Below are 24,277 nucleotides of genomic sequence, written 5' to 3'. Positions count from 1 at the left end.
TGCACCTCGAACTTTGACCCAGCCGGAAGTTATTTGGTTTAGTACTACCGCCATCAGTTACAACTGTGTCATTCAAAATCGAGTTTCATACATTTTTAAACAAGTTGGAAGATAAATAGAATCCAATGGCAATGAGTGTTGTTTCTGTCTTTTACATATCCAGGCATAAACAAAAAAACAATATTCAAAACAAAAGACATAATCAGGATTTATGAAATATGACTTCGAGACTCAGTCTTTGTAGTATTTGTATCCTAGGGTGAGATAAATAATTTCCCACTGTATTTGTTACTTCTATGAATAAAAATAAAAGTATACCTACCTTCTGTAGCTGTTCGTTTTCATCAGTGAAGATGTCCAACATCAGATGTAACAAAGCATTATTGTCCAAGCTAGAGAAAAAAAAAAAACCCCATGTATGTGAGGAAAAGGTGATGAGCAATGGTGAAATTTATTCGCAATTACTGTAAAACGGGTGTTATTTGCAGGAGTAAATTTTCACAATTTCAAAAATACATCTTGCAGTTTTTAATTTTCATAGTAGGCAAAAATTAAAAAACAAACTGCCACATGTATAGAATTCTTTTTTGGTATATACTAGAGTATTAGTAGTTTAATACTTTATAGTAAATTAGTATCCCATTCTGAGTGACACAGCTGATAGAGTGCTGCAATCACACATCTTTTAGGCCTATCCATGGGTGACTGACTGCATGGCGAATACTGTTAATGAATGTAATCCCAGATGTGGTTCAATCAACATGCCAGCAAGTGTGAGGAAATAGAGACAAACACTTGTGCCATTTGTTAAAAATGTCTCAGCTCTTTTGTCCCTGTATTCCAATACTGAAAAATGCTATTGTTTTGCAGTTCATATTTATCAGAACTTTACAAAACAGTTAGTGTTGCTTATTTTGATTGGCTAGTTAAAAATAGAAAGCAGTACTGAGTGAGAAGCATGTTGTCCAAATTCTATTTTGGAACAATAACAAAACAAACTTAATTTGTTTTGTAGCAGTTGGCTATGTTTTGTGTTTATTGTTGTACCATATTAAAAATCGATATAGTCAAGGTTAGCTCTGCCACTTGACAAATTCGCCAATTGTGAATTTTGAGAATAATTGGCAAATTTTATTTTAATTTGGCAAAAGAAATTCTGTAATAATTGATATTTTATTGGAACATAGCTATAGGTTTCGCATTTTTGAGATAGTGGCGAAGTAGTTTGATCACCCACAGCTAGCCCCGATATTCATTGATGACAATTAAAAAATAAAAACCAAAAAACCAACTTACTATATTCCATAATCCTGAGTTGGAGACTCCACTGATGAAACCGATTCTTCCGTTTCCATCTCGTCATCCGGTATGTCCGATATCAGATTGATCATGTCCGTGTAATTACTCTGTCCTGTTCTCTCCACGCACCTGCCATGATGTTTGTAGATGTCCTCATCCTCGTGTAGGTTCATGGAATCACCAGCGAAACTCTCCTCAGAGAGGTGAAATGTTTCACTGGGAAGCGGGCCACTGTCTCGTAAGGAAGAATCGGTTTCAGAAACACCGACATCATTCTTTGAATCAGCAGAAAGTCGTTGTCCATTTCCAGTACTGCTGTCACACACAGTGTCTGGCTGTGTACATATCACCTGTCTTTCATCATTTATTTTATTATCTATTTCACTGCAGTCTACAGTAACATTTGCTAAAACGTTCGATTCAGATACACATTTCTTCATTTGCTGTTCTTTTTGGCACAAAATATTAATATCTTGTTGTGGTTGTGTTTCGTTAACTTCCGCAGGTTGTGGTAATTCATGCTTCCTCTCATTACAAGTGTCTTCTTCAACCTTGGTCAAAAGATCGGCCGAAACCGGTCCATCAGTAACTACAACTGCCTGTGTTGTGCCATCACCGGGGGCAATATCATTGAGGGTAATATCAAGTCTTTCCTTTAAGGCAATATCAAGTCTTTCTTTCAATGCTGTCTTGTTCTGTTCCAATGACGCATCAGTCAGTTCAGAATCAACATTAATCAAATCAGCTGACGATCCATTTGTGACATTTCCGCTATCGGTTCCATCGGGGAAATTTTTCGCACTATCACAAGAACTGATACCAGCAGGTTCTTTCTGCTTCTTTTTCTTCTTCTTCTTAGATTTTCCTCCTCGAGACGTAACCCTAATAACTTCCAAGTCTTGTTCAGAGTCCGGAACATTCAAAATTGCATCGATCCGTCGGATACGTGAATCTTGTTCCGTGCCCGCTTCTACATTGGATCCCTGGCTGGAAACAGAGATGTCATCGGAGGGCGTGACTGTCGTTGTCATGGACGCGCACCAACTGCTGTCCAATGGACATCCAGAGTCAACTGAAAGAGAGGCTGTACCAAACCTGTCCGCTCTTCCGCTAGCTGCGTCCATACTGTTAATACTTTCGGCATCACTGTCTAGCTTCGATGATCCTCGTGTATATTCTGTAGTCTAGAAAAAAACAAAACGTTTTGTTTATTTTAAATAATAACCTTGGTTTATTCTCCCAAAATGTATTGTCTCATTCAACTATACTGGTACAGACACAGAAACAATTATTGAACTATACTAGTACCATAAACATAATTTTGCTAATCATACTGCACCAAAAAACCCAGTATCAAATTTATTATTTATAATATTGTTACTGAATACGTTATTTACATGTACCTAAATCACATTGTTACTGAATACGTTATTTACATGTACCTCAATCACACTGTTACTGAATACGTTATTTACATGTACCTCAATCACAGTGCTACTGAATACGTTATTTACATGTACCTCAATCACACTGTTACTGAATACGTTATTTACATGTACCTCAATCACATTGTTACTGAATACGTTATTTACATCTACCTCAATCACATTGTTACTGAATACGTTATTTACAAGTACCTCAATCACACTGTTACTGAATACGTTATTTACATGTACAGTCAACTCCACTTATTTGCACATCGGTTTATAGCATAATTCGGTTAATCGACTATTTTCACCCAACACGGAACCATTTGCCCTTATAACACTACAAAACATCCGGTTAATTGCACAGACTACAGGCTATATATCGGTTATTTGCACATAAAAATAACGATTTAAAAAAAAAAAAATTGTGCTGAATTGATGTCACAAATTACTGAGAAAGTCAATCAAACTTTGGCAAAACAACTCAAATAAATCTGTTTTGTTTGAGCTCACTGTGGTAAGCCGACTGTAATCGGTGTTTACAAAGTCGACGTGTGGCATGCAAATGAGATGGTGTGCACGTTACTACTGGTGAATCACAATACCCGACTACCAGATTTAAGAATGACATAATTAAGTTGAATAAACCTAACACCTAATGTTTTGTTTGCAATATATTGCTGTTAATCAGAGGCCATCTCAATAACATGTAACTCTCCGACTATTATTTTTAGAAGTACCGCCTGTGCGCTTGTACGCATGCGCACTCAACTATTGAGGCCCTATTCGATTGACGTGTTCAGGGCAATCATTGTTCTGTATCAATTACGTTATGTCGAGAAGCCTTGTTAGTAATTAAAAGATTACAGATCAATCGTCCTAGGCGGTGATGTTTTTAATAAATGTGACAGAGAAAGGGTTGTTGTTCACTTATTCATTAGATGCAGTGTACGCTATGTCTGTTAAACGCAAAAGAAACGATTTATCACTTGCTGATAAATACGAAGCTGTTAAACTTTTAGATCAAAAAATTTCACAAGCAGAAATAGCCAAAAAAATGGGCTGTTCCCAGTCACAGGTATGCAGAATTGCTGGCAAACGAGAGGATATTCGCACACGATACGAGTGTAATAAAACGAACCCCGAACGAAAACGGCTACGATCTGGCAAAGCAGAGGATGTGGAGGGCGCCTTGTCAGAATGGTTCGATAGTGCCAGGTCCAGAGATATCCCTGTGTCCGGTCCCATTCTCGCAGAAAAAGCAAAGGATTTGGCGAAACATCTCCATAAAGAAGACTTTAACCCCACCAACGGATGGCTTAGTAGATGGAAAGAAAGACATAACATCGTCTACAAACGACTGCATGGAGAAAAGAAAGACGCAGACCTGGTAGCAGCAGACAAGTGGACACAGACCGTTCTCCCAGATATACTAAAGACATACGAAGCAGACGACATCTACAACGCTGACGAAACTGGACTGTACTACCGAGCATTACCTGACGGAACATTAACTGTAAAATCGGAGACAGTGAGTGGGAGCAAAAAGGCGATGGACAGGGTGACAGCAATGATAGCCTGCAACATGTCGGGAACTGACAAACGAAAACTTCTCGTCATTGGAAAGAGCAAACAGCCAAGGTGTTTCAGAGGGAAAAAGAGTCTTCCAGTGAAGTACGAAAATAGCCAGAATGCCTGGATGACGTCGGCTATCTTCAACAAGTGGTTGGAGGATTTCAACAAAGATATGCGCCTTCAGCGACGACATGTGGTGTTACTAGTTGACAACTCTCCTGCCCATCCACCAAATGAAAAGCTGGGAAACGTAAAGCTGATGTTTTTGCCGCCGAGAACTACGTCTGTAATCCAGCCATGTGATCAGGGGATCATCAGAAACCTAAAAGGCCACTATAGAAGTCAGGTTGTTCACAAGATAATTGACGACATCGACGCCGATGACGAACTGAGCGCGAATAGCATTGCTAAAAAGTTAACTTTGTTAGATGCCATCCATATGCTGAGAAAAGCCTGGAACAACGTCACGTCGTCTACAATTGTAAACTGTTTTCGAAAAGGTGGCTTTTTCAAGCCAGATGTTCAGCAACCTGTAGAAAGTGACAACTCTGATGACACCAACTTCGCTGCACCGACTGGACTAACTAACGAGGCATTTCAACAATTCATCTCCCACGACGACACACTGGACTGCCATCAACCACAGACTGACGAAGAAATCTGTGCAGCGTTCACACAACAGGATTCAACATCAACAACGGTAAACGAATCAGATGACAGCGACAACGACGATCACGACTACCTACTGCCTGTCACCAACGGTGAGGTGAAGACAATACTCGGCAGAGTGAGGCGCTTTTTAGAAGAAAATGGGTGTGAGGACTTTGACAGGTTGTACCAGTTAGAAGATTTGTGTGAAACAACATCGGCTGCAAACCGCCGTCAGCGAAAAATGACAGAGTTCATTAACTGGATTCCTTGACATTTCAAATGACACGGACATTGATGTAAATAAAATGTTATATGATTATGTTTGTTTTCTAAAATTAAATGCTACATGTGTATGTATTAAGTTTTTAACAGAATAAATGTCCATACTGATTTTATTTATTATTTGTTGTACTTAGTATTAATTGTACATATGTAATATGATGGGTTGGAATTTTACTAGGGCGAGCAAAGGGGTGGATGGGGGGCGAAACATGCTTCCCGGAAAATGTAGCGGGAAAAAATTTACTGGTGGGGGAGGTCGTTAAAACAAACATAACAAAGACCGTCAGTCAATTGTGTTAGAACGGTCATGCATGCAATGCAGACTGCTGGAACTGATAACGACTCACTAGCCGAGCTTAACTTTAATTGCTTAACAATAGCAAAGGGGATCACAAATAATACCAAAGCTTGCCATATCTTTTGGGATGGAAAGAACACCATATCAGCAAATTCATACAAGTTCACGTAATTCTATGGTAAGGCGCATTCGGTCAATCAACAGCCCGGTAATTCCGGAAACTAACGTCATTTTGTAAACACGTGTACCGATGAAACGTGAACTTTTTGATGGTTCTGTTGTTTCAAGTTTATCTCATTAACTACATGGCTAATACACTTTGTTTACACTAGTGGATGGTCAGTATTTTTTTTTAATACACAAAGTTTGTGTTTTTAGAAAACGACGCCCAGTGACAGGCGTTGTTTTTTTGTTTTTAAAAAAAAAATGATTTCTGGTCTGGCAGATTAAAACAAAAACGTCATGCTTATTATATATATTGATAGATATATATATTTTTTAATTTATATATATCCAACTGCATGTGACATGTGTTAACTATAATAGTTCCGGTATGAAGTACCGCATTGTGCTAGACTGTCTCCCATGCCACTTTGTAGTTGGATGGCTGTTACAAAGTGAAAGTCGGTACTCTATCGGTTAATCGACTAACCCGGTTAATTGCACAAAATCGAGCAGCACCGAGGGTATGCAAATAAGCGGGTTTGACATGTACCGTAATCACATTGTTACTGAATACGTTATTTACATGTACCTCAATCACATTGCAACTGAATACGTTATTTACATGTACCTCAATCACACTGTTACTGAATACGTTATTTACATGTACCTCAATCACATTGTTACTGAATACGTTATTTACATCTACCTCAATCACACTGTTACTGAATACGTTATTTACATGTACCTTAATCCAGAGTATGACAAATATTTTGAAAAATCACTAGCCACAGGGCTAGTGGGTTTGTGAAAACCACTAGCCCACCAAGATAAAGCACTAGCCCAAATTCCTGATCAATTATAACTGGATTTTTATACATTTTTTTGTAACATTACACATTTACGAGTATAACAAACACTTAAATCATGTTGTAACTTTCAGTTTTTTGTCGTCTTGTACGTTTGTTTTTTTGTCAAGTGTGATCCATCGTCATTCGCGTTTTCGCGTTTGCCCTCCCCCAGGGGAAAAATAATTGAGCAAACTCATGGTTCATATCTAAACCCACTATCAAAATAATTAAATTTAAATGAGGGTACGACAGTGTGACACACGGTAATAGATGGTTCAGTGTATTCGGTAGTGGGTTATACATTTAGGGCCATACTATTTATGTCGCCAGGAACGGCGATGCCAATTGCTCAAATACTGGGCATTATCCCGTGTCAGACCGATATCAAAAGAATATAACGGCGACATCTAATCCGTTGTTAATTGATGAACAAAAAAGGTATCATCTTGTATCGGCAGCTGTGACGCATTATCCAGACCGATACACAAATAGGTCAAGCAGAGTCATTGCATGTGCGTTACCATTAAAGTAAATTGTTTTCCTGATTGCCGATAACCACGTCAGAGAAGTGTAAAATTAGAAAACAACAGGTAAATAAAATAAACACTGAAATTCAAAGCATGACCGGGGTTTACTTGATTGAGATTAACCTGTCGTCGCAATTGGTGATTTCCAAGTTCTTAAGTGCGAGATTTCGAAGTTCATATGTGCGAGATTAACTACCACGTGACGTGTCCAACCAATCAAAACACGCATGTCATTAAACTTATTTTTTGTGCCAGAAACTTGACAGGGAAAAGTAAACAATGCATGCTGTAACTGTGGCGATGTAGAGATAGCATGTTACTGCAGTTTGCAGACCTAGTTCAAGTGGATTATCATTATATACTGATTGCGTTGTTGATATTATTCGATGACAAACGTCACAATCAAATTTATTAAACGAAATTTCAGCCGAGAGAAAAAAAAACCCACACAAAAAACTCACGATCGAGCGATAAGGAGGGGGGGTGGAAACCACTAGCACTGCGGGCTAGTGGTTTTGCAGTTCTCACTAGCCCGAACTTAAAAACCACTAGCCACGGGCGTCGGGCTAGCGGATTTGTCGAACTCTGCTTAATCACATTGTTACTGAATACGTTATTTACATGTACCTCCATCACATTGCAACTGAATACGTTATTTACATGTACCTCAATCACACTGTTACTGAATACGTTATTTACATGTACCTCAATCACACTGTTACTGAATACGTTATTTACATGTACCTCAATCACATTGTTACTGAATACGTTATTTACAAGTACCTCAATCACATTGCAACTGAATACGTTATTTACATGTACCTCAATCACACTGTTACTGAATACGTTATTTACATGTACCTCAATCACACTGTTACTGAATACGTTATTTACATGTACCTCAATCACACTGTTACTGAATACGTTATTTACAAGTATCCTCAATCACACTGTTACTGAATACGTTTTCGCACTTACAAGTACTCAACCACAGGTTCTGTTACTTGAATACGTTCTTCTTACATGTACCTCAATCACACTGTTACTAATAATACAAGTATTTACAGAGTACATTCAATGCACACTCGGATACTGAATACGTTATTTACATGATACCTCTGGAATCAGACTGTTACTGAATACTGTTATTTACATGTACCTCAATCACACTGTTACTGAATCCACGTCAATTTACAGAGTACCTCTGTCGCTCTCCGTTAGCTGCGAATATGTTATTTACATGTCTAGCTCGATCACACTGTTATTCTGTAATCTGTTAAAAACAAAACGTTGTTTATTTTCAATCACACCTGGTTATTCTGAATAAAATGTATTTCACAACTATACCTCAGATCACACTGTTACTGACTATACGTTATTTACATGTACCTCAATCACACTGTTACTGAATATGTTAGTTTACATGTACCTCAATCACACTGTTACTGAATACGTTATTTACATGTACCTCAATCACACTGTTACTGAATACGTTATTTACATGTACCTCAATCACACTGTTACTGAATACGTTATTTACATGTACCTCAATCACATTGTTACTGAATACGTTATTTACATGTACCTCAATCACACTGTTACTGAATACGTTATTTACATGTACCTCAATCACATTGTTACTGAATACGTTATTTACATCTACCTCAATCACACTGTTACTGAATACGTTATTTACAAGTACCTCAATCACACTGTTACTGAATACGTTATTTACATCTACCTCAATCACATTGTTACTGAATACGTTATTTACATGTACCTCAATCACACTGTTACTGAATACGTTATTTACATGTACCTCAATCACATTGCAACTGAATATGTTATTTACATATACCTCAATCACACTGTTACTGAATACGTTATTTACACATACCTCAATCACACTGTTACTGAATACGTTATTTACATGTACCTCAATCACATTGTTACTGAATACGTTATTTACAAGTACCTCAATCACACTGTTACTGAATACGTTATTTACAAGTACCTCAATCACACTGTTACTGAATACGTTATTTACATGTACCTCAATCACACTGTTACTGAATACGTTATTTACATGTACCTCAATCACATTGTTACTGAATACGTTATTTACAAGTACCTCAATCACACTGTTACTGAATACGTTATTTACAAGTACCTCAATCACACTGTTACTGAATACGTTATTTACATGTACCTCAATCACACTGTTACTGAATACGTTATTTACAAGTACCTCAATCACACTGTTACTGAATACGTTATTTACATGTACCGTAATCACATTGTTACTGAATACGTTATTTACATGTACCTCAATCACATTGCAACTGAATACGTTATTTACATGTACCTCAATCACACTGTTACTGAATACGTTATTTACATGTACCTCAATCACATTGTTACTGAATACGTTATTTACATCTACCTCAATCACACTGCAACTGAATACGTTATTTACAAGTACCTCAATCACATTGTTACTGAATACGTTATTTACATGTACCTCAATCACACTGTTACTGAATACGTTATTTACATGTACCTCAATCACACTGTTACTGAATACGTTATTTACAAGTACCCCAATCACATTGTTACTGAATACGTTATTTACATGTACCTCAATCACACTGTTACTGAATACGTTATTTACATATACCTCAATCACATTGTTACTGAATACGTTATTTACATGTACCTCAATCACATTGCAACTGAATATGTTATTTACAAGTACCTCAATCACATTGTTACTGAATACGTTATTTACAAGTACCTCAATCACATTGTTACTGAATACGTTATTTACATGTACCTCAATCACATTGCAACTGAATACGTTATTTACAAGTACCTCAATCACATTGTTACTGAATACGTTATTTACAAGTACCTCAATCACATTGTTACTGAATACGTTATTTACATGTACCTCAATCACATTGTTACTGAATACGTTATTTACCTCAATCACATTGTTACTGAATACGTTATTTACCTCAATCACATTGTTACTGAATAAGTTATTTACAAGTACCTCAATCACATTGTTACTGAATACGTTATTTACAAGTACCTCAATCACATTGTTACTGAATACGTTATTTACATGTACCTCAATCACATTGTTACTGAATACGTTATTTACCTCAATCACATTGTTACTGAATACGTTACTTTTACCTCAATCACATTGTTACTGAATACGTTATTTACCTCAATCACATTGCAACTGAATACGTTATTTACATGTACCTCAATCACATTGTTACTGAATACGTTATTTACACATACCTCAATCACACTGTTACTGAATACGTTATTTACCTCAATCACATTGTTACTGAATACGTTATTTACAAGTACCTCAATCACATTGCAACTGAATACGTTATTTACATGTACCTCAATCACATTGTTACTGAATACGTTATTTACATATACCTCAATCACATTGTTACTGAATACGTTATTTACACATACCTCAATCACATTGTTACTGAATACGTTATTTACCTCAATCATACTGGGAGAGACTACATAAATATATAATGGTTTCCTCCTGACAAATGGCTCTGAAAATATTCTTTACCTCCTGGTACTGAATATATTATGTAATTTCATGTAATAATTGATATTTTGTTGGAAAATAACTGTGTTTTTCTGCAACATTTTAAGTTTAATAGACAATTTTTCACAATGTTCTCCTCACCCAGAGCTGAATGAAAAGTTTGTTTTGTTTAACAACACCACTAGAGCACATTGATCGGTTGTTGGATGTCAAACATTTGGTAATTCTGACTCATATAGTCAGAGGAAACCCGCTACATTTTTCTAATGCAGCAAGGGATTTTTTTACATGCACCATCCTACAGACAGGATAGCACATACCATGGCCTTTCATAAACCAGTCATGGTGCACTGGCTGGACGAGAAATAGCCCAATGGACCAACCGACGGGAATCGATCCCAAACCGACTGCGCATCAAGCGAGCGCTTAACCACTGGGCTACGTCCCGCCCCAGAGCTGAATGATGATTTACCTCAATCATACTGTAACTCCTACGTGATCCCACGGATGACGACAAGCTGTGGAACGATCCCCTGTCATTCTCTTCTTCCTGTCGAGATTCAGCCGTCCAGCCCTTTGACTGGTACGTACTCAAGTCCAGATACGGGACATTCTGATCAAAGGAAAGAGATGTTTTAAACTAATTCCAAGCATACTTTAAAAAGAGAGATTAACAGAGTGAGGAATTAAGGATATAGATGGAGTTAAGGGAGAAAGGGAACAGTAGAGAGATGGGAGAGAGTCGAGTCAGAGAGAGAAAGAAAGAGAGATAGCGTGGGTTCAATAAATTTACAAGAACGGACATCTATTTCATTAAATTAACAATCTAAAACTATATCATGTCAATTTCTAATTGCCTAATAGTATACTTTATATATATTTATTATCCATTATTCAACATAACCAAGTTAATAATAATCATACGAAGCATACTTGTAATAAAAAGTGTGATGGCGTAATTTTGGAAAGTGACGTCATAACATGTTGTTGTTTTCTCCAGTCCTAGTTCACACTTTGTATGTGAAATATGAAATTATTTCATCGTCTCCTTCTAGTTGTGGTTGAAACATTTTGAAACGGTCCTTGTTATTCATAAACAAATAACAATAATAATATGGATAATAAAGAAATTATTACACTCGAGTGTGTCGTACTAATTTTATGAAACTCATGGCAGGATTTTTATGTATTACCCTCGCTCTCGCTCAGGCAAGAGAAAAATCCTGACACTTGTTTCATAAAATCAGTACGACACACAAGCTTGTATAATAATCTCTATATATACATACACATGTATGTACTTACATAATCTAACTGAAAACAGGCAAAATCAAGACCAGCCGTCAAGGTCATGAGGACGTTCATTCTCTAAAACCAACAAAACATTATAGTTTAATATAAATTACAAAGCAATTCATAAACAATTACAATACTATAATACCAATAAGTTATGGAACCATGATAAAAAAAAAATATGGTTGCCCCACCAAACCCACAGGGAATGTATGTTAAGTTTTTTTTAAAGAGGGCCGATTTCTTTTCTTTCTTTTTTATTATACTATCATCTTGTACCTTGCAATACAGAAACAAATTTCTCAGCAAAACTAAATGCAATTTAATTAGCTTGCTTGATATGCACTTTGCATCAGCACTGGTTTTCGAAATAACTGTAGATACTAGCATCTTTTCAGTGTAGTTGTATCGGCAAATTAATTTTACTTCAGCTGTGATATCAACATTGCTGAATTCCGTTTCCAATCAGTGCCCCATGACTGGCATCAAACAAAAGTAAGTGTATGAATCAACTGATTATCTACGTTATGTAAATAAGCTTTAAATCAAAGCTGCGGGAATCCAAATGGATTCTGGTACAATTTGACAGAACAAATGAGCCTTGTTTACACACCTGCTGATCAAGAACCAGTGCCTCTTTGAGATAGTACTTCTTGACACTTTTTGTGCTGTCCATTATACAGCGCAGGTAACTCTCCAGCAGGTTCTCGTTCAGTGCGATGAACAGCCACGCTCGACCTGAAACATGTGATATAGAAAGATAAAACAAGGGAGATAACTTATGACAACACAGTGCGATGAACAGCCAAGCTCGACCTGAAACATTAGATACAGAAAGATAAAACAAGGGAGATAACTTATGACAACACAGTGCGATGAACAGCCAAGCTCGACCTGAAACATTAGATACAGAAAGATAAAACAAGGGAGATAACATATAACACAGTGCGATGAACAGCCACGCTAGACTTCAAATAGATACAGAAGATTAAAACAAGGGAGATAACTTATGACAACACAGTGCAATAAACAGCCATGCTTGATCTCAAATATTAGATACAGAAATATAACACAAGGGAGATAACTTATGATAACAGTGCAATTAACAGCCAAGATCGACCTGAAACATTAGATACAAAAAATAAAACAAGGGAGATAACTTATGACAACACAGTGCAATAAACAGCCACTCAAACTGAAACATTAGATACAGAAAGATAAAACAAGGGAGATAACTTATGACAACAGTGCGATGAACATCCACGCTCGACCTAAAACATTAGATACAGAAAGATAAAACAAGGGAGATAACTTATGACAACAGTGCGATGAACAGCCACGCTCAACCTGAAACATTAGATACAGAATGATAAAACAAGGGAGATAATTTATGACAACAGTGCAATGAACAGCCACGCTCGACCTGAATCATTAGATACAGAAAGATAAAACAAGGGAGATAACTTATGACAACACAGTGCGATGAACAGCCACGCTCGACCTGAAACATTTGATATAGAAAGATACAAGGGAGATAACTTATGACAAAACAGTGCGATAAACAGCCACGTTCAACCTGAAACATTAGATATAGAAAGATAAAACATGTGAGATAACTTATGACAACACAGTGTGATAACAGAGTATGACAAATATTTTGAAAAGTCACTAGCCACAGGGCTAGTGGGTTTGTGAAAACCACTAGCCCACCAAGATAAAGCACTAGCCCAAATTCCTGATCAATTATAACTGGATTTTTATATAATTTTTGTAACATTACACATTTACGAGTATAACAGTAAAATAAAACAAACACTTAAATCATGTTGTAACTTTCAGTTTTTTGTCGTGTCGTACGTTTTGTCTTTTGTCAAGTGTGATCCATCGTCATTGTCCCGTTTTTATTTTTGCCCCACCCCCCGGGAAAATTAATTGAGCAAACTCTTGGTTGGTATCTAAAAACACTATCAAAATAATTAAATTTAAATGAGGGTACGACAGTGTCGCCAGGAACGGTGATGCCAAATACAGGGCATTATCCCGTGTCAGACCGATATCAAAAGAATATAACGGCGACATCTAATCCGTTGTTAATTGATGAACAAAAAAGGTATTATCTTGTATCGGCAGCTATGACGTTTTATCCAAACCGCTACACGTAATAGGCCAAGCCGAGTCATTGCATATGCGGTTACCATTAAAGTAAATTGTTTTCCTGATTGCCGATAACCACATGTTAGCGAAGTGTTAAATTAAAAAACAATAGGTAAATAAAACAAACACTGAAATTCAAAGCATGGCTGGGGTTTACTTGATTGAGATTAACCTGTCGTCGCGATTGATGATTTCCAAGTTCTTAGCCTAAAACATGTGCGAGATTAACGACCACGTGACGTGTCTAACCAATCAAAACACGCATGTCATTAGACTTTATTTCCTGTGCCAGAAACTTGAAAGGTAAACAATGCATGCTGTAACTGTGACGATGTAGAGATAGCATGTTACTGCAGTTTGCAGACCTAGCTCAAGTGGATTATTATTATATACTCATTGCGTTGTTGATATTATTCGATGACAAACGTCACAATCAAATTTATTAAACGAAATTTCAGCCGAGAGAAAAAGAAAGAAAGAAAACAAAAAACCCACGATCGAGCGATGACGAGATGAGGGGGGAAACCACTAGCCCGCAGGGGCTAGTGGTTTTGCGTTTCTCACTAGCCCGAACTTAAAAACCACTAGCCACGGGCGTCGGGCTAGCGGATTTGTCGAACTCTGGTGATAAACAGCCATGCTAGGCCTCAAATATCAGACACAGAAAGATAACACAAGGTAGATAACTTATGACAAGTCCTATGAACCACCTCGCACAACCTCAAATATTAGATACACAGAAAGATAAAACAAGGGAGATAACTTAAGACAACACAGTGCTATGAAAAACCTTGCTTGACCTCAAATGTTAAATACACATAGATATAAAACAAGGGAGGTGACTTATGACAACACAGTGTAATAGACAGCCATGCTCGAACTGAAATATTTCATACAAAAAGGTAACAAAAGGGAGATAACTTATGAAGGAAGGAAATGGTTTATTTAACGACGCAATCAACATTTTATTTACAGTTATATGGTGTCGGAAGATAACTTATGACAACATAATGCTATAACCATGCTTGACATGAAATATCAGATAGAGATAATTCAAGGGAAACTGCTCAGTGTTACGTACAGGCACAATCCACCTGAAATATGAGGTAAAGATAACAAAAAGGGAAACTACTCATGACAAAATATTAAAGACACAAAAAGGTAACAAAAGGGAGATAACTTATGACAACACAGTGCTAAGAGCAACAAAGCTCAACATGAAATATAAGATACAGATAATTCAAGGGAGACTACTCTTGACAACACACTCAGTTCTATAAACAGCCACTCGACCTGAAATATGAGGTAAAAATAACAAGGGGACTGACTATTCATGACAAAATATTCACTTTAAACCCCTTTAAACGGAAACCCTCAGTAAACCATAATTCCCTCAAAACTGGACATTTATCATGCACCCTTTTTTAAATATTAGTGCAGAATAATACTCCCATCATAAGTGGTCATGAGGGACGGAAAAAGTACTTTTTCTATCCCAAATAAAGATGGTTGAAAAGGTAACTTCTTTATTTTACCGTTTTATCATAAATAAACTACACTGTCATATTTGCCACATCTGTTTCAGGTGTTAAATGTAATGTAATTTAACACTACAAATTAACAAGATAACTTTTATAATGAAGGTTTTAATAACAAAATATCAATCTAAAACTAACCAACTTGCATTCATATGACGTCATATATTACCAATGCTGTAATACTCCCCACGTTAAATTCAATGACATCATAGCCCATACAAGACAGATTTATTCTGCATGGCTGACATCATGGAATGGGTCTGTCTTGCATGGCTAGGGATGGGATGAAACCACCTCTTTACACTGGATACCCCTTAAAACCAGATGTTTTACTTGGTACATTGGGTGACTGGTTTAGAGGGGTTTCACTGTATTATAATTTTGTTTTAAATAACACATCACATCAACATATTATGTGGTACCAACAGCCATGCTTGAGGTCAACAATAGATTTAAAAAAATTGAAACAATGAAGGTTGCTCTAGACAGAATACTTAATATATACTATGAGCACACTATGAGCAGCCAGGCTCAACCTCAAATATTAAAAAAAAAAAATGATAACACGTGGGAGGTAACTCAGTGCTATGGACAGCCATACAATAAAAATGATAACACATGCAAGGTAACTCATGACAACACTCAGTGCTATGGACAGCCATATTTGACTGAAAATATACAATAAAAAAGATAACACAAGGGAGGCAACTCGTGACAACACTCAGTGTTATGGACAGCCATCTTTGACTGAAAATATTAGATAAAAAAAAGATAACAAATGGGAAGTAACTCATGACAACACACTCAATGCTACAGCCATGCTTGAGATGAAATCATAGATTAAAAAGAAAACAAAAAACACAAAGGAGATTAATCATCACAAAAAGCTCAAAATGAAATATTAAAAACAAGAATTCCACTGAATTAAATATCTCACCTACTATAAAATGCTGCAGCTACACGTATAAATTTTTTTTTCACTTATATAGTGTTAAAGAAACCGATACTTCGCTGTCACCATCTAAAAGGTTAATACCTAAATCTCAACTTTATACGGCAAGACAAAAAATAACACAAGGGAGATTACTCACAACAGCCACCTCTGAAATGAAAATTGAAGACCAGCCTTGGTAGCGAAGTGGTTAAGCCACCAGACTACAGGCTGGTAGGTACAGGGTTCACAGCCCAGTACCGGCTTCAACCCAGAGAGAGTTCTTAGGGGCTCAATGGGTAGGTGTAAGGCCACTACAACCTCTTCTCTTTCACTAACCACTAACCAACTAATAACTAAACCACAGTCCTGGACAGACAGCCCAGATAGCTGAGGTGTTTGCCCAGGACAGCATGCCTAAACCTTAATTGGATATAAGCATGAAAATAAGTTAAAATGAAAATTGAAAATTCAGGTAACCCATTTCGAATCTGCGTACCCCATTATGATGTCCTAAATACAGTGCATGAACGAAAAATAGATCATTAAAAACCAGACTATCGTTCTCACAATTTTAAGAGGCCCGTCAAATATTAGATTTTTTTATATGTTAAACAAATGAATAATGAAACCAGCTCAGCAATTCTCACCTCTTCCCAAATCAGTGGTAACATTGTCAAACTTCTTAATGTCTTTCACAATATCTTTCCTCGTAAATTCTGCCACCATCCGCCAGTAACCGTACGTAACATTGTGCAAGCTGAATAAATAACCAAGTGAAAAGATCATTAAATGTAACCAGAATACATATATACATCAATACCAGGGCCATACCCTGATCAAAATCATGTGTGTGTGTGTGTGTGTGTGTGGGGGGGGCATTACTATACAAATTAAACCCTGATATGTGTATGCTATTTTCTGGAGTAAAAAAAAAAAGAGGAGATTCTCAGAGGGCAACTGCCCCCCCCCCCCCCCCCCTCGAGGGTACAGCCCTATTATTAAAGGTGCTGCTATATATTATTCTAATTTACAGTACCGAGCAAATTTCAAATTACTGAAATGTCAGTATTAAAAAATGTTTCCTGCCCTTTATTAAAGCACTAACAATATATCTGACGAACACAAAATAGGTTGGGTATAAAGAGAGCCTTGTGTATGGAATTTAATTTTATTTAGATGAAATTAGCGGGTGAGCCTTAATTCAGGTATGCATTTAAAGCAGAGTATAGCGAAAATACCGTTCGATATCAGTATTGGTATATTTTAATGGCACTGCTAAGATATGCATTTAAATTGCAGTACAGAGACCGAACCCTGGGGCAGACATACTCGAAACCTTTGTGGTATATGAGCATGTTAAAGTATTACGCACGCACTCATTAAAAGTTAAATAAAAGCACTGTGATAATATCTACCAGGCTTCAACGTGTTAGTAGTAGTTACCAATCGGCTACCTTACTTTTGGTTTAAATAATATTTATTTTCGTCACATACTGCCTTGTAAATCCATAAATACTGTTTTGTAAATAAATAGTTGTGCCTTTAAAGCCGTTTAAAGTCGAGTCATGAAAATAGAAACATGTTTTCATCCTCCACTGGTTAACATGACTTCTGGCAAAATTAAAACAACATTCACGACTGGAGAAGTCATTATCGTGGAGGGACCCGTTATCGAACATCTAAAATAATTAATTTTTGAGCTTCAAACAGACAAGTAAAGACACACAGTGACTCAACAATCTCATTTTAATACATAAATAAAACCAGGCTCTAAATAGAACAGGATCGACTTGGTCCAAAACTGAACTGGGGCCGAATTATTTCCAAACGCTTGAAATTCAAGTTAAGGGAGATAACATTATAATGAAGTATTAACTATTACCTCCCTTAACGTGTTTACTCTTGAATACTGGAAAATCGTTATTCATAATCAGATATAACTTGTCTCAAACTTTTATTTTTCAAACAATCGATAGAAAACAAGTTTTATGAAGATAAATTGCTACTGGTCCACTGTGTTTTCCGATGTCCAGTTTTGTTTACAGATTAAAGTAAAATTATTGGACAGTCGCCAAATGGCAAATGTGATTTTATTTAGTCGCCATGGCGAGTATTTTACTTGCTTTTTTGAGGCACTGTGAAAAAAGTCCAGAAAACAAATTTAATTTCTCTTATGTTCAAGGGCCATAACTCTGTCAAAAATTAGTAAATTTCCATGAAAGTCGTACTTGATTTGTAATAGTATATGATAAAGCTACATTTAAACACAATATTTCAGCTCACTATATTGAGTCACTGCGAAAAAAAAGGCCGGAAAACATGTTAATTTCTCCTATGTTCAAAGGCCATAACTCGGTGAAAAATGGGTATCGTAAATCGCCATGAAAGTCAAACTTGATCTGCAACAGTACATGATAAAGCTATACACAAAATTTCGGCTCAAATATATTGAAGCATTGCGGGGGGAAAAAAAAGTCAGGAAATCTGTACTGTGTATGTAGTACAGACAGAATACCATACCAATACCGAGGTAAATCACTGATACTGAACTTGACATTTCAATACCACCCAGCTCTAACAGAAGGATACAAAATGTCAGCTCAATACATTGCAGAAAACAAAAGTGAGGAAAACTGCTGTGTATGTGGGACAGACAGACAGAGACCGGTGGGGGACTAATAAAATCTGAATTACCCATGAAGAAGAGCGTGATCGAGATTTTCACACAGTTTGCGACACGGTCTGTCCGAACTGGTCAACACGACGCTGCTCTCTGACCCATGATAATACTGCAACTCATGGATCTGAAAAGAAAAAGAAACAGAATATTTATTTAACGTAACACATTTTAAAGTATGGCAGGGCCAATATTCAAAATTAGCACAAGTTTGTCCGTTTGTCCCGACAAGTGGAAATCTGCTCGGACAAGCAAAATGTACTTCAATGGCTGTCCTGTGGACCAGTAAAAATGTTCAAAGCAGTTTCATTTTGAGCAATCAAAAACGTTGTTCTTGCACTTGAATAAAACAAATCACTTAATTGGACAGACAAGTAAATTTCTACATGTACTTGTCCGGTGTACTAATGAAAATTTCTGCTTATTTCTATTGCTGAGGGCTCGAAATAGGAAGTACAATTTGGCCTGCTGTTATTTTTTCATAAACAGCAGGTCAAAAGAAATATGGCCTGCTAAGAAAAAACATGGCCTGCTGGAAAATAGACAGCATTGGGTGAGTGGAGGGTTTGATCTAATATGTACAACAATAATCCTATCTGTACGTTTGACATTAAATACATACATGTACCTTTAGGCTTTACATTGATAATTTTCTAGTACACGAGAACAAATATTTCACATATTAATTACTATACACTGATAATTTTCTAGTTCACTGATAACAAATATTTCAGATATTAATTACTACACACACTAGTAGAAGAAATTCAACAGCACATATGAATGTATTTAATCAAAACGTTGTTGTATATTAATTAGTGCATATTACAAAATGTTACTGTTAAAATGTATGTCTCCTGCACGTAGTTTCTAAATAGAACCTATTTTTGGTGCACTACCTACAACATGATCAAGTTGTGTATGCCATTATTGATACAGGTTCAGCAACTCCCGAATCTGATCCCTTCTTATTATGAAATTAAGAAAAAATAAACTTTTTATTGACGAAACAAGAAATGATGTAAATTACTTAACAAAATGTTGTTCCTTTTGGACATGTATACATACATAGTACTGTTAACAACCAGGAAGTGTTATTTCTTCAATTGTTAATAAATGCATGGTTTATACAGATGTGAAGACATGAATTTCCATAGCTTTTCCAAAACTTTTCCAACAAAATACTAAATTTTGCTCAACATTTATTGAACGGAAGCATCTTATTAAGAAAAAATGTGACATCATTGGTCCATGTGTGCTTGCAAGCTTTAGAAAAAACATGACATGCGCAACTATTGATGTGCGTAATTAATGATTACTCCACGGTATGTTCAGAGCTTTAGATTGCATCAAAGTTGAGGTGATAAATGTTGTGCACAAAATACATATATAATATATGCCCAAAATATCCAGACCCAAATTAACTACAAACATGTTGACCACAAAATATTTCACCTCAGAACCACAAAAATATTGAGTTGAATTACATTAAAATAACTTGAAATGCATTTCTGAATATTGACCACTCTCCAGCAGCTGTTAATGACAGTACTGAAACTAAACCAACAATCCTGCTAAACTAAAAAGACAAATCCCTGTTGTGCCCAAATTAGTGACATCTAAAACCAGTAGCCGACAATTAATAAATCAATGTGCTCTAGTGGTGTCGTTAAACAAAACAATCTTTTTATGGTAATTGTCAGGCACTTGTCGTATGAGAGGCTCCTGGAAGACTGAATCACTGAGTGGACGATCATGTGATGCTATGTCATGATACAGGTTAGCGACGTTAGAATTCTGCTGTTAAAGTTTGCAAACACTTAGCTGAATGTGGGTGCTGTTGGGTTTCTTTTTGTAGTGTATGTATTAGTGATTAATATGTGGATTTTTTTTTAATCAAGAAACTTGACAATGATTGATGAAAAGGTATTTGACTTCAAACATACAGGTAGGATTGTTGTGGTATTAGACTGGTAATCTTTAACTACTCTTTGGTAGTCAGCAAGTGCGAAAAATGACATAGCTTGGTCTCCGACTGTAATGAGAGTGCCATAACTGTCCAAATGTCCATCTAGCTCTCTTACAGTCAGAATACTCGGGCTAACTGTCAGAATACTCGGGCTAGTTTGACATGCAATTGGGTTTTTTTTATGGGAAATAACCAAAAACCAAACTAGTTCTGGGTGCAATTTAGAAAACAGTCAGCTCAGAAATAAATAACTTGTGGTTAAATTAATTACTTGTAATTAATGTGCAGTTAACCGTGGAATCAGTTCGGTTTCAGTTACAGAAGAAAAACTTAACCGCGGAGATAGAAAAAAAAAACATACTTTCGGTTTAATTTCCAAATTTCTAGGCGAGTCAATACCAAAATCTATTTCTGGCACTAAGCTGCCGAACGACTCATATTTTGGCATTTTGACATGTTAATCTGCAAATTTAGTATACGTTTCAAACATCGCACAGTGTCGTTGGCAATGCACCTAAGCATTCAAGGACCATTTTCTATGTGAACACTGTGGAATACTTAATAAAATGTGTCTCTCACCAATGAAACAGTGCATAATCTGAAATACACTACAAATTGTTTTATGTCTATTATAAATAAACATTTTAAAATGGTGCATAAATATAGGCACCCCCTTATATCCAAAACGATTTGCATGTCCGGTGATTCGGCACAGTAGATGTGGATCGATGACCCTGCTATTTATAGACCGCCAATGACCTCACTCTGAAGCCCATAAACGCTACTCTATTGTCCCAGGATTATTTTAGTACTTTTTGGTTTTGTCTCAAGTGTTAAAAATTACTATGAAAATGAACGATCACACATGACCCATCTCATGATCAGTTTTGGAATCGTTTTTATGAGTGGCACAGTACTGCAGATGCATACATGTTAACTAATTGGCAGTCATGGCTAAGATGCCTACATCGATTTTTCTCTCTCGGGTAGATTGTGCACACATATGGATCTTATTTCGCTTTTATTTTTTGTAACGATGTGACAATCATGAACTGGAATGATTGTCATGGTGTAAAACTTTTGTTTTGTTTGCATTTGTCCGTGTTTTCCTTTTGAGTTTAAATACAAATAACCAAAAAAATAATTATACAGTTTACTATTATTTTTAAAATGTGGGAAAGGTGTTTTTAGACTGGTTTTAACATTCTTAATATCAATAAGGCTGAACTACTTCGCGTTTATATACATGAAAACAGGTAAATGATTTTATTTTGAAATTATGATATAATTATTGATAATTCTAATATTTTTTTAATTGCACCCTTAACAATAAATGTTGATACTTGATTACTCATTGAAAAATGAATTGAACTTTAATTCGTTAAAAACACCGACAACATGACAACTTCCTAAGCATACTTAAGCAAAATACCAAGTGTGCCGAAACACCAGACACGGTTGTCAAAACCAAAACTGAAAACCAAAGCCAAATTTTATAGATGCACATCACTATACTTGTACTAAGGCCAAGAGAATGAAAGTTATAGATTTGTGTCCAAGCAATTTTAAAAACACATGAAGCTTTTTTTCATTTTTCATTATTCATTATTTTTATTGATCTATTATCACATCGTTTGACACATCAAGAGTTCAGCAATTTTCGTCAATGTTTGGAAATATATACTGCTTTCTGCTCGAGGATTCAATGCTCTACTGGGCTACACTTCAGAATTTGTTACGGTGATGGCATTACCACTATTGACGATTTGGAACTTGAATTTGTGTGATGATCGTTAAGTGCCTTTTTTGTGCAAATACCATAATGAAAATGTTTGTAAATAATGAAACTGTTCAGCGGTACCTTTCACGGCATGCGGGCGGTGGACGCAAATCTATAACTTTCATTCTCATGGCCTAAGTTGTAATTAGTTTATCTTGGTGAACTAAGTTGTAATAAATTCCATAGTATAGATCTAAGTATGAAAAGAAAAGCGTTTCCTGTTGGAAGTTCTCTAGATGAAAACAAATACGAATACAAATAATGAAATAGTCGTAAAAATAATTCAAACAGTTACACAATAAATTATAATTCTGAGGCGCAATGCACGATTATGCTTGCAGCTCAGCTGACTGAGCTGTCATCACGACACTGATAGTCATGTGACGGAATATGTAATATTTTTAATTTAAGACAAAAACTAAATCAGTATATTGTGGGAAACTTACGCTTTTTATAGCCTTCTGGATGTTGGCAATGATCTTGTCCTTCAATCGCATGCGATTTGAAGAACTAGACATTGTTATTTTGAGCGCTTTCTCCTTCCTGTCACTTACATCATGAGACAAACATTAAACTAAACATTAGTCATGTATACCGCTTCAGAATAGGTTTTGAATGTAATAGCGAAAGTAGCCGGTTTGTTACCAGTCGATGAATTATTATTTTAAATATTTACCAAAGAACTTTTCGAATTTTAATAATTATAATGTAGAAGATGCAGTATATTTGTGTATAAGAAACAATTGTTATATAAAATATCTGTATATAAATATAGTTGTAAAAAAATAATATGATTAACTGCGTGCATAGCTAAGAATATTGTATTTATTTTCAAATAAGAGCACAATTATTGGTAAACAAGTAGTATATTGGCTCTGTATTTTTAAAACTATCATTACACATGTAATACGAAACGATATTGCACATTTCATTGCCCAATTTCGTGTACTTATACATGTAAAAATATAGTCATTAATTGTTTGTTGATATTGCAACTTTCTAATGTTATTTTGTGCACTCTGTTCCCATGTGGAATGTTTAAATGCAATAAATTTTATCTTATCTTATCTGTAATAACACAAATTATAGCTTAGCTTAGCTTAATAACTCGTTTAACGTGTCCATATACTACTAGGGTTTCGAACACGACAAATTATAGGTGGTAAAGTAACTGCAGTCAGTGTGCAAATCTATAGAAGAGAAAAAACACATGATATCAAATTCAGGATTAAGAAATAAAATTAAAAATAATAAAATTCCTTTTTATATTT

At 35.9% G+C, this 24,277-nt stretch overlaps 1 protein-coding gene across 1 annotated transcript in view; it reads right to left on the bottom strand.

Annotated features, from left to right (window-relative positions):
• The window catches only part of LOC121390676 (pleckstrin homology domain-containing family M member 2-like), a 40,458-nt gene extending 16,874 nt beyond the window's left edge, over positions 1–23,584 (bottom strand). Inside the window, exons 1-8 of the mRNA XM_041522550.1 lie at positions 23,453–23,584; positions 19,275–19,384; positions 17,228–17,337; positions 12,568–12,692; positions 11,967–12,029; positions 11,134–11,274; positions 1,297–2,483; positions 323–392 (exon numbers count right to left, since the gene is read on the bottom strand). Of these exons, the coding sequence (XP_041378484.1) occupies positions 323–392; positions 1,297–2,483; positions 11,134–11,274; positions 11,967–12,029; positions 12,568–12,692; positions 17,228–17,337; positions 19,275–19,384; positions 23,453–23,524 (1,878 nt within the window). The 5' untranslated portion in view covers positions 23,525–23,584. The remainder of the gene's footprint in view (positions 1–322; positions 393–1,296; positions 2,484–11,133; positions 11,275–11,966; positions 12,030–12,567; positions 12,693–17,227; positions 17,338–19,274; positions 19,385–23,452) is intronic.
• Between the last annotated feature and the right edge of the window lie 693 nt (positions 23,585–24,277).

Source organism: Gigantopelta aegis, chromosome 15 (assembly GCF_016097555.1).
Source record: "Gigantopelta aegis isolate Gae_Host chromosome 15, Gae_host_genome, whole genome shotgun sequence".
Lineage (NCBI taxonomy): Eukaryota > Metazoa > Mollusca > Gastropoda > Neomphalida > Peltospiridae > Gigantopelta > Gigantopelta aegis.
The sequence above is the reverse complement of the archived record's forward strand: the minus strand, read 5'-3'. Positions and strand labels throughout refer to the sequence as shown.